The 12,300-nt window shown below is 31.9% G+C and overlaps 1 protein-coding gene across 1 annotated transcript; it reads right to left on the bottom strand.

The window, feature by feature from the left end:
• Window positions 1-7,166: 7,166 nt before the first annotated feature.
• LOC149559095 (1-aminocyclopropane-1-carboxylate oxidase-like) lies at window positions 7,167-9,834 on the bottom strand. Its single transcript, XM_089833051.1, has 3 exons — window positions 9,662-9,834; window positions 8,973-9,229; window positions 7,167-8,118 (listed from the first exon to the last, which is right to left on the bottom strand). Exons 1-3 carry the CDS (start codon window positions 9,761-9,763, stop codon window positions 7,476-7,478), a joined length of 1,002 nt encoding a protein of 333 aa, XP_089689177.1. The 5' UTR covers window positions 9,764-9,834; the 3' UTR covers window positions 7,167-7,475.
• Window positions 9,835-12,300: the final 2,466 nt, after the last annotated feature.

Consider the following 12,300-nt stretch of genomic DNA (forward strand, 5'->3'; position numbering starts at 1 on the left):
CCAAACGTGGTTGTATGCATGTATTTTGTAGTTCTAAATTTTTCTTTCTTATAGTTTTCCTGTAGCAAACTTATTGGGTAAAATGATTTGGGCCAAAGTTAGAATACGTATTCCAATTTTATTTCCATTCCAATTAAAGCTTTATAGCTACCATTAATATGATTTAATTTAACAAATAAAACAATAAAGATTTATATCATATTTTTATATCTTTATATTTCCTATTTACAAAAAGTAAAAATAACGTTTAATAAAAGTTGCAAAATACTAATAAAAATATATTAGTGCTAGAATAAAATTCCTTTCTAAAAGTAGCAAATTGAACATTCTAGATCACAATTTAATTTTAAACATATATAAATATAAAGAAATCAATTGACATTCTACTAACATAGCTATATTGCATATATTTTTAATACTTTTTAATACTTTGATCATATAAGCTTTCGGCAGAAACTTGATGCTATGCGTCTTTGTTTGATTAGAAATGTATTGATCATAAATTTATTCATGGTGTTTCAAAAGTAGGTCAAAGGCAAAAACAAAAAGTTGAAGCCAATCTAAGAGTCGATCTTTTAAAAGTGAAGATAGACATTAAAAAATTAGCAGTTATCCATATCAAAAGTACTTTAAAAAAGAAATTAATATTAAATAATTAAAATACAAATATATTTTGATTTTTAATTTAATTATTTAATATCAATAAATGATCTTATCAAAACACCATGTCTTTATAGACATTGCCCAACTTCTATGTCTTTTTATTTATATTTTTTTACACTATTTCAAAATAGAGAGAGAGAAAGAGAGGGATGCCCTTGGCTAAACAGCCGAATATCTGCATCTAATTTGACAGTTTATACAATTTATTTATTAATTTTAAAATCACAAATCAGTGGTTTTGTGATTTTAAAATTAATTAATAAATTACATTAACTGTCAAATCAAGTACAAATTTTCTGCAGTATAAACATTGCTGGGGGATGGTACAGCTCGTGGTTAGTCGTGTTGTTATTGCTGCTTCAGAAATGCCTCGATAATTCAATAGTAGTATTGAACACTGTGTTATGAAATGACCATTCAATAATCCGCTAGGTGACCCATTCTTTGGAAAAGGAAAGAATTGCAGACAAAGGACAATTAAGCAAACTCCATAAAACGTGCTTTCTTATCATATGGTATGCTTTATTGTTCAGGCGGTACACATTTATATAATGTACTCTTACATTGTAATCAATTACATAGTAAATCAATCAGTCTCAACGTAAGCAGTACACTGTCGTAGAGTCAAACGATGGAATGAGATAATTTCATATGATCATATTATACTCTTGTAATTTTTGTATGCCATTTCCATTTCCCGATAAAAAGCTGCCAATAGCTCAATAACATTTGCACTTGAGAATTTAAAACGAAATATATATCTCCCATACATTCTTCTCATAGCTTGATAGGAATCATTACCATTATGCATAGTATTCAGCTGACTGGATATCATGCACAAGATCCAAAATATCGATCCCCTCCATTATTTTCAACCATGGCTTGAGTTTTCCTTTTCCTGCAAAGAGATGTAACAGAGTGGAACATTTCATTGAAAGGAGGACTAAAGATATATCTATGTTTGTTATTTATTTGTGGTAAATAATAACCGGCTAAAATGGTTTCAATTTCCAAAATAACTTAATCAAAACTACATTATATTTTCTTATATATATATTATTGCTTATATAATAATAGATTTGTTATAATGTTGGAAAATATTCTTTATATTTGACTTTTAGGCATGGTACTTTACAATATCAATAATTAGATAAAGTTCGTAATTATGTCAAACACCAAGTTAATTTTAATTGAACAACAGAATACAAAATAAAGAATACAAATGTTAATTTTAGGTATACATTATTGGAAAATTATATGTTTAGTTTAACTCAAGAAAAATATATGATCTTACTATTTTAGTTTTGTAACAAGGTTGAAAATAAAAGTGTGCCCCTTTTTAGAAAACAAGAATTAACTACATTTTTTTATATTAAGCATTTGCCAAAAATGGGGGCTAACCTAGAAACAAAAAGTTGAAAAACAACATAACTATAGACAAAGCCCACCCGAGCAATGTGCAAGTAACTAAACATAACAAAAAAGAATTGGAACCAAAAAGAGCTACCTCTCCTTCATATCTTTGTTAGGTCTTTCTAGCAACACACAAAACTAGTCATTTGTTAGGAACTAATACAAGGAGCTCATAATATCCACACCAATAGATACACCAAACTTGTCCTTCTCAACATGAAGGAGGAGGGTGGTGGCTCTCAAGTGCATAACTTTGACACTAAAATTGACAACCTCATCAAATATTTGGTCTAGGTTATCTTGTCTCCTCATGAGCCTCTTGATGGTCCCATTAACCACAACATTCTCCTCTGTAGAACGTTAAACATCAATTTTGGGAGTCACTTATGGGTTATTCCCATCTATTTTGGTATAGTTCATGTCTTTATCATGTTGACGAGTAGGGCAGGTGATAGTATCAAGGTCCCCATTGTCATCCCCAACATTGGTAACATTTGGGGTGTGGGTCTCAATTTTCAAGGTGTCGGAAACATGGGAGGGTGTAGGGCTCAGATGACTATTCTTAAGATTACAATAAACCCCCTTCTAAGGACTCTAACACAGTATCCTTCTCATCATCATCTATATACTTCCCTCTATGAGCTTTCCTCTTATGTGCCTTAGTGGATTTCTTATTCCTCCCACTATCAATAGAGTCCAAGCTAATTATGACCTCCTTCTTTTCATTAGGATTGTCATGCATCAAGTTCTTCCTATTCTATAGGGATCTTCTTCTACCCACTTTGACCATAGTGTCACACATAGTAATACTAATATCCTCTCCATCTTAATTTGTTAAAGGGTGAAGGAGGAGATGGTATTTGGGTGTTGAGTGTGCACAACTGAATCATAAATCACAAGGACATGGGGAGTAGAAGTGGGGAGTAGGAGTAGAAACATAAACTACATTTGATTTAGTGATTGATTTCCATTTGATAAAAAGAAAAATCACATTTTTTCTTATTTCGTTGTCACCAAAGACCTATGCAAATTCCAACTAACAATAAAAGCACTGTGAAGATGGAGGTTGACATAATGTTATACCACTTAAGTATGAAAGCTCATCTAGAAGAAAAATTCCTACATTGTCCTACATAGAATACTCAACACTTATTAGCTTGATGTCCCTTCTTCAATGCAACATATTCTTTGGGTAAAAGTACAAACTATGTCACCTTTTTACAAAGGAAAATGCTAACAACATCATAATTATTAAACTTCAATAGCAATGTAAAAGTGATATTTGTGATTAAAATTTCAAAATAATGTAAATTTATGAAATGTATCTAGTAATGGATATAGTTTATATCTATAACTTTTTAGTTTTTCTATTAAAAAAAATATAGTTTGAAAAAACAAAAAAAAATAATCTTTGAGTTGTTGAAAAAAATACAAATGAATAGGTCTAATTCTCACCACAAAACTATATGCAAATAAATATTTTTCATCCAATTAAAAATAAAATTAAAAAATGACATATATAGCTAGTGTAAAAAGAAAGGAAAAATGCTCTGCAATGTATACTCTGTGCATTATAACTATTCAAAGTTAGACTTGCATGCCAAGTCTATGTCAATTAAGTAACCAATTAGATATTCTTGAAGATGACTCTTTTCTAGTGTAGTATAAAAAAATTAATTTTTTTTAATATCATGTAGTATTTTTTTCTTTTTTCAAATGAACTTCTTCTTGAATGTTTAAATAATAAAATACATTTCTATTATAATACATTCAAGCTAGTAAAAAATTGATTAAATTTATATGAGCATGAATCTGCCTCAAAGCTCTACAAGAGGGTATTATTAGTTTTTCCAAAAACATGATTTTTCATGTGAAAATTGGTTGTAGAAGTCTAAAGGTTTGCAATTCTATAGAAATTTAATGTTGCATAAGAAATTTTGTTTTGGTGAAATCTCCTTATATAAATATGCATTAATTGTTATTGATCTAAAATATTTTTCTTATATTTACTCAATTTGAATGTTTGGCCTAACTTGTTTCAGCCAAACCAATCCTGCCACATATAGATCTTATGGTGTATATTTTGTGCCACATATGTGTAGATCTTGTGGTTTCTTATTCCTCCCACTATCAATGTCATGCTTCAAGTTCTTCCTATTCTATAAGGATCTTCTTCTACCCACTTTGACCATAGTGTCACACATTGTAATGCTAATATCCTCTCCATCTTAATTTGTTGAAGGGGGAAGGAGGGGGTGGTATTTGGATGTTTAGTGTGCACAATTGAAACATAAATCACAAGGACATGAGGAGTAGAAATGGGAAGGAGTAGAAACATAAACTACATTTGATTCAATGATTGATTTCCATTTGATAAAAAGAAAAAGAATCACATTTTTTCTTATTTAGTCATCACCAAAGACATGCAAATTCAAACTAACAATAGAAGCACTATGAAGATGGAGGTTGACATAATGTTATACCACTTAAGTATAAGAGGTCACTTAGAAGAAAAAGTCCTACATTACCTTGCATAGAATACTTATTATGCTAATGTCCCTATTTCCATGCAACATGTTCGTTGGGTAAAAGTACCAACTCCGTCACCTTTTTACAAAGGAAAATGCTAACAACATCAGAACTATTAAACTTTCATAACAACATAAAAGTGATATAATTTGTGATTGAAATTTCAAGATAATTTAAATTGATGAAATGTGTAGAAATGGATATAGTTTATATCTATTATTTTTTATTTTTCTATAAAAAATTAATACATTTTTTTAAAAAATTGATTTTTGAGTTGTTGAAAATAATACAAATTAAAGGGTCTAATTCTCGCCACAAAACTATATGCAAATAAATATTTTTTCATTCAATTAAAAATGAATAAATAGATGACATATATAGCTAGTGTAAAACGAAAGAAAAAATTATTTGCAATGTATGCTTGGGGCATTTTAACTATTCAAAGTTGTACTTGCATGCCAATTTGTTTCTCCCATGACGATTTCCCTATCAAATCTATGTCAATTAAGTAAAAAATTAGATATTCTTGAAGATGACTCTTTTCTAGTGCACTATAGAGTTTTTAAATTTTCTTAATATCATGTAGTATTTCTTTCTTTCTCCAAGAGAACTTCTTCTTGAATGTTTAAATATTAAAATGTATCGCTATTATAATACATTAGATCTAGTCAAAACTTGATTAAATTTATACGAGCATGAGTCTACCTCAAAGCTCCGCAATAGGGTATTATTAGTTTTTCCAAAAACACGATTTTCCATGTGAAAGTTGGTTATAGAATTCTAAAGGTTTTCAATTCTATAGATATTTTATGTTGCATAAGAAATTTTGTTTCAGCGAAAACTCCTTATATAAATATGCATTAATTTTGATTGATCTAAAATATTTTTCTTATATTTATTCAATTTGATTGTTTGGCCTAACTTGTTTTGGCCAAACTGATCTTGCCACATGTAGATCTTGTGGTGTATAGCCAGTGCCACATATTTACTTTACAGGCAAAAGTGGTCCGATAGAAGTTGGATCTTCAACATAGCTCAATCTTTACTTTATTATGAGATGTTGCTAGACTAAATCCATTAATCTTTCCCCTTGTGCATGAGCCAAATATTTATATCTTTTATCAATGTTAGTCATAGGTACATTTAGCAATAAATGGATAATAAATAGCTTTGTCTTTAACTAAGGTTTCTTAATATTTTAAAAGGTATGACATCTAAAAGAAAGAACCTCATCATCTAAATTCTAAACTCAATTCTTACTTCTATAGAACAAAAGAACCATTGTTAATCTCAATTTCCACATAGAGGTGTAGAAACTTCTTTCCAAAAATGCAATCAAGAGGAGCTCAAAGAATTTGAGGGATATCCACATAAATATTTGAGGTCTCTATAAATCTATTGTAAAATGAAGAAGATGAACTTGAACAAAACTTTTAAATGTTATGAACCATTTAACAAGTAAACCTCATATTATGTTAAGATTTAGTGAAAGGCTAACATGATTATGAAAGCAAAGTTCTCCCTTAAAAAAAAAGAATTTCTCAAGCATTTTAGACAAAATCAAAAATTAAAAAGTATTTATAGCCAAATTAACCTCCATATACCCTTTTGTGCATATGTTGACTTGTCTAATTGTCTAGAAAAAACAAGAAGACTTTAAAATCAATAAAACATATAAATTGAAACATATTGTAATAAACAAAGAGTCCTATTTGCTACAATCTAGAAGATTAATATCACAAACTAAAAGAATCTCAACTTGTTCAAATAACTATTTAATAAAAGATCATTATCAAACATATTATTATATTTAATATAAAAGATCAAATACCATTTTCTCATAATGGTGTGAACTTAAACATCCTTTCAAAAATAAGACCTACACCTCTAGTCTCCTATAGAACCCTACCACATGTAGATGCCTAGATCCAAAGAGCACCAAGGACTGATTAAAAATAAACCAGAACCACTACCTTATATAAACCCAACCAAAGTCTTCACACCAAAAAACACAACCAAAGTTTCACACCAAATAGCAAATTAAAATTGGGAGAGTTTGTGAGCTGGCTGATATAGTTAGTCCTTAAGTTTTTTGTAGCCTTTGTCTGCTGCTCTCTTTTGAATAATTTTTTTCAGCTTTTTTCAATAAAAAAATAAAAAAATAGGGAGAGTCCATCCTTGCATCACAGGCATGGAAAGACCCCACAACAAAAAGCAAGGCCCTTCCATCGCAAGCACAAAAGCAAAAGCTTCATGCGTCCTCTTGTACAAATTAATCAAAACTACCTCAACAAAAGAGTTCATAAATAAAAATGAAGTGACATGGAACTTCCAAAACGCCTTAAATATCTCGATCTGGTCCACCTTTGAGACATTAACCACTCATTATTACTACATTTGAAAAGAGGTCATCCAAAACTTATCCAGACAATTTTAATGGTTCCTACAAATGCAAGCAATCGACAAAACTTCCACTTTAGACAAAGGCAAAAGCAAAAGAAATGGTCTCGAAAGTTACAGCACATGGAGAGTCATGAAGTGCGAATTGCTAATCAATTACATACACACACAAAATGAACCATTTATTGGTAAAGCAAGTTTGCAGACAAAAAAAACCATTTAAGCAAACCAGTATAAACGTACATTATACTTTTACCATACTATACCAGTCGGTCACAAACTGAAACCAACAAGTACAAAGATTCTCGCTATATGTACCCGTACATTAAAATACTGTCTATGGCATTTCAGTGGGTATCAAATATATTCTAGAGCATTCTACTATACTCACATAATTAAGAGAAACAGTTCCAAACAGTACAAATATAAGTCTCGTAAATTTGCACACCCCTAGATGGAATATTCTTAGTTTAACATGCTTGTTCAGAAAGTGCTCGCATGGCTTCAAATCGTGGCTCTTTGGCATCAAATTTCTGCTGGTTGTAAACATTCATATAATCCCCAAAACAGAACCTTGGATAGAATGCACAAACTTGTTCTCCTCCATTGTCCTCAACCATGGTTTGGGTTTTCTCTTCTATGGCAAGAGGAGAAGAAGCAGCAGGATAGACAAGTGCATTGAGAGAAGGATTATAGAAGGATGCAACTGATAGCCGGTTTCCATCTTTGGTAGGAAGAATGCGATGCCATGCACTCTTGTATTTCCCTCCACTCACAACTTCCAACTGGTCTCCAATGTCTATGACTATGGAGTGAGGGACAGGCTCCACATCAATCCATTTCCCCTCACTGAGGACTTGAAGCCCGGGGACCTCATCATCTTGGAAGAGAAGAATGAGGCCACCTGCATCTGTGTGAGCTCTCAGACCATCTATCATATCTGGTCTTGAACATGGCGGATAATGACTCACTTTTGTGCCAAACAATGGCTTCTCTCCTCCTCCAAATGCCTCCTTTATATAACTCTTCTCCAGCCCTAAGTTTAAGCTTATTATCTCCAGAAGTCTCTCTGCAAGTTTGTAGATTTCTTGCTGGAATTCCTCCATGGTTTTCCTACACATAAACAAAAACCCATTAATTTGATTCTCCGTACCAGTCTTGTTTTCAAGAAAAGAAAACCAATACCATTCATGATTTCAAGAAAAGAAAACTGTGCTGATGTATGGCGAAAATTGACTGACCGGATTCTGCTGCTATTTTAGTTTCCTCATGACATTAGGGTTTGTTCTATGTTATATGCTATAGACTTAATCTCTCGTAAAGTTTAAGATCCTATGAACCCTATGAATGTAATTTTATGTTCTTCCAGTTTTCATGGATGGTAAGATTCCTTTGGGTAGATATCTTAGACATCATTGACATCTATGAGGAAAATCTAATGATAGGAATCTCTCTATTCCCTCTCTGGAGTTGCTTTAGCATCTTCCTATTCCTTTCCCTTCCCTGTTGTTTTAGCCACTTTGTAAAGTTGGGTTCTTTCTATGACTTATCTAGGGACTTCCTACAAACTTTAAGGCCGATCTACTCTAATAGTGTTCTTTAGTCAATTCCTCTCCCCTTATCTGATAAGAATGAACCTCTTTCTCCCCCCTTCTCCGCTGCTGCTTTAACTGCATAACTACATTGAATATAGTATATGTTTTATACTATAATAAACTTAAACCCCTTATGAAACTGAAGACCCCATGAACTCTAAGAACGTGATTTACTGTAAACCCTCTCTCTTTTCTCTAATGCTGATTTAACCACCCTACAAGGTTGGATTTATTTTTTATTTTATTCTAGAAAGATCCCTGTGAATTCTAAGATTGTGATTTTGTATCTATCTTAGAAATATGTACAGTATAATTTTACAAATGATAATTTATACACTTATTCTTTAAAAGGTAAAAAGAAACCAAATGTACTTGAGATCACTGGGCTTTGCTGGCCAGGAATTTGTCTTTTGTAGGTCACTAATCATGAAAATGTCTTCCCAATCAACGTCACTAATCTTCTGTGACTCTGTAGGTGTTTTCCCCATCTGTTCATCCAGAATCAGATTGTTCAGCATTTTCACCATGGGAGAATCGTTGAAGCTTTCCTCCCTGTTGAGCTTGTAATCCTCTTTGCACAACTTCTTCACACGGTCCATGAGACTGTGACTTATGCCGTGGTTCAATATCTGAAAAAGGCAAAAGTAACAAGAAATCAGAGATTACATATCTTTTTGTTTGTTGATCTTAAATTTTCATCTATCTTCAAAATGATAAATAGTGTGATCTATCTTGGAAATAATGGACTACGATCTTCAGACCATATCTCCTGAACTATCTTCAAAATGATAAGATATGATTAGAGAAGAAAATGGAAATATGGTAAAAGATTAACAAAACTAGGAAAGGCCTATCAGATGACCCAACCTAACAGCCCACACAACTTATATCGGGTTTCCTTATAGGAGCCTCTGGTCATAGACTGAATCAATTGAAGAACAACTTATCTAAAAATTAACTTTTAAACTTTCAAATAAACCGAGACTAGAGGTAAATAGATGTTGGAAGGAAAGAAATATATTATCTAGCTGAAGTTTTCACATATTATATGGTGATAGTACCTGAAAGAATCCAGGAGTCTCACAAGCATATGCAATCTGAGCCATGATTTCATCTCTACCTTCTCCATTGAAATTAGCCATATCTATCACAGGGATGGCCATGTTGAAAAGAACTCAAAGAGCGGGGAAACTAATGAAACTTAGAGCTAATGATACTTCTTTGAAATGAGCTTGAAGACATAGACGACACACAACATGTATATATAATACATCTGGCCTCTGGTAAGGTCAGGGGTCACCCAAGGTGTTAAATCTAAACCCTACCCAGCTTGATGTCCAAATCAATGTACGTGCTACGCATGGCAATAATGGTACAAAGCATTTAGGCAGAAATAAATTGCCCATACACTAAAGTACTGCATTTTCCATGTTAAACCTTCCTTAATTTTTGTAATACATTGAGTGCCTTCTTTACATCTGAGCTTTGAAATATTTTTAATTAAAACCTGAAAATCATTTACAATTATTAGGTATGACTTTGAAAGGTTCAAAGGTAAAGTTGTAACATTTTCTCCGATCATTTGTTCTCTCAAATCACTATTGATTTATTGGTGAGAATTCATGTTGACGATAGAAACGGAATCTTGCTTTCTGTAAATACCTCATTTTGAATCATGACAAATTTTGTTCTCAAGCCAAGAAATATCTGCATTTTATTTATTTTTCAAACATATATATTTAACAAGAACTCACCATTATCATCTCCTACAATTTATTTTAGAGGTTACTAGAATTTAACAGAATAAAGACCTCAAATTCTCAACAGTTACCACCATTTATCCTCAGACTTACCAAAGATCACAACCCAATTATGAAGTTTATAACCCATGATTAAATTTAAAGAAATGGAAACCACATTTGTAGAAGTGGGATCAATCAATTGTCTGGCGCAGGCCCCATCTTTTCCTTGAAATGTTGAAGCAGAATTATCTCCGCAAGAATCGGGATAAGCTTGACGTACCACAGATGAACTGGTCACGACTTTGACAATATAAACGCCACCAGTGAGCATATTGAAAGGAAGGACTCGGTACTCTTGTCTGTTAACCAGTCGTATTAATTATTGATTAAGAGCTGCTAAATTTCAGTTCAATAAATCGAAAAATCTTAATTATTTTTTATGGTCTGTGGTGGGTTCTTTGTGAGCAACTTCAGGAGTAAACCAAGAGTCAATTGACAATTGAAAGCACATATTTAAAAGACAGTCTTATGTACTTGAAAAAATAGAATTTATTTTCAAATATGATTTTATATTTTTAATATAGATTAATATTGCAAAGAATTGTCATGTTTATTAATGATAAATTAATTTACACAGGAAATTTAAAATATATTTGGATATTATTATAATTAAATATTAAATAAGTGAAATGTTATTTATTTATTTTGGTGATAGCTGTTGTTGTGTGGAATGTTCGAAGAAAAGGGTTGGCTTGAATTGATACTAGCTGATCTTAAAACTCGAGTTTATGATTTGGTATGGATTAACAATCCTTTTTTTCTCGAAAAGACACTTAGGTAGTCCCCTGAGGAAGGCTTCTTAAGAGAAGAAATGTATTATAGACATAAATCTTGTTGGCTTTGGCTTAGTGATGGTGATAGGAATACAAGTAACATTGGAGGAGACTAAAGAACAAAGAATCTAATTCATAAGGTCTACGATTTTACTATGGAAGATATTTCGCTTGCCCCAGAAGAGGCTAGATGAAACAAGACTATTTTTAAGAGAATTAAGCCAAAAGTCAATAATACTAGGACCTTTAATGATTTTAAATCAATCTCATTATGTAGTAGCTGATATAAGATTTTCATAAAAGCTATTTCCTTATGTTTGGATAAGATTATCCTTTAAAATAATACGTGTAGAACAACGGGTCTTCGTACAAGGTAGGGAAAACCCTAAGGGGTTTATTCTTGCTCATGAAGTATTGTACTCAATATCCTTTGAAAGGAAAACTACCATTATTCTCAAACTAAACATGATGAAAACCTATGATTGTGTCAATTGAACATTTTTTTTTTGTAGTATTACAAAGATCTGATTTTCATGAGGGAGGGATCAATGGATCTCAACTTGTATCTTGACTATTAAGTACTCTATCATAATAAATGGTACTTCAAGGGACTTCTTTTCTTCTTCTAGGGGAATCAAACAAGGTGGTCTAGTTTTTCCCTCCCTCTTCATTATTATGGTCGAAGGTCTTAATTGTGCTATTCATAATGATAATATATTATCTAGAGTTGGAAAGTGAATATTGTAAGTAACTTGGGTGAAAGCTATAACCATAGCTTGTTTGGTGATGATATATTATTATTTTGGTGAGGTAGTATTACATGATATAATTCTTTCGAATAACTAAGAGGGGGGTTGAATTAGTTATTCAAGGTCCAAATGCCATAATAAAACTTTTTTCCCTTTTTCTCTACAAATCCTTGATGGTGCATAACTGAACTTATCATGCATGCAATTTAAATATTGAAACAACTAAGAAAAGTAGACATGAATCACACCATAACACTAAGAATTTGATAACCCATAAATCCTCCAGGAATAAGAAGGAAAAAATGGGGTGGGGATGATACCAACAAAATAATTGTGCAATTGATTTTAACCACTTATGATGGTCTGCCCTGTGAGA

This window comes from Cupressus sempervirens, chromosome 5 (assembly GCF_028749045.1).
Source record: "Cupressus sempervirens isolate cs-2001-9-10 chromosome 5, ASM2874904v1, whole genome shotgun sequence".
Lineage (NCBI taxonomy): Eukaryota > Viridiplantae > Streptophyta > Pinopsida > Cupressales > Cupressaceae > Cupressus > Cupressus sempervirens.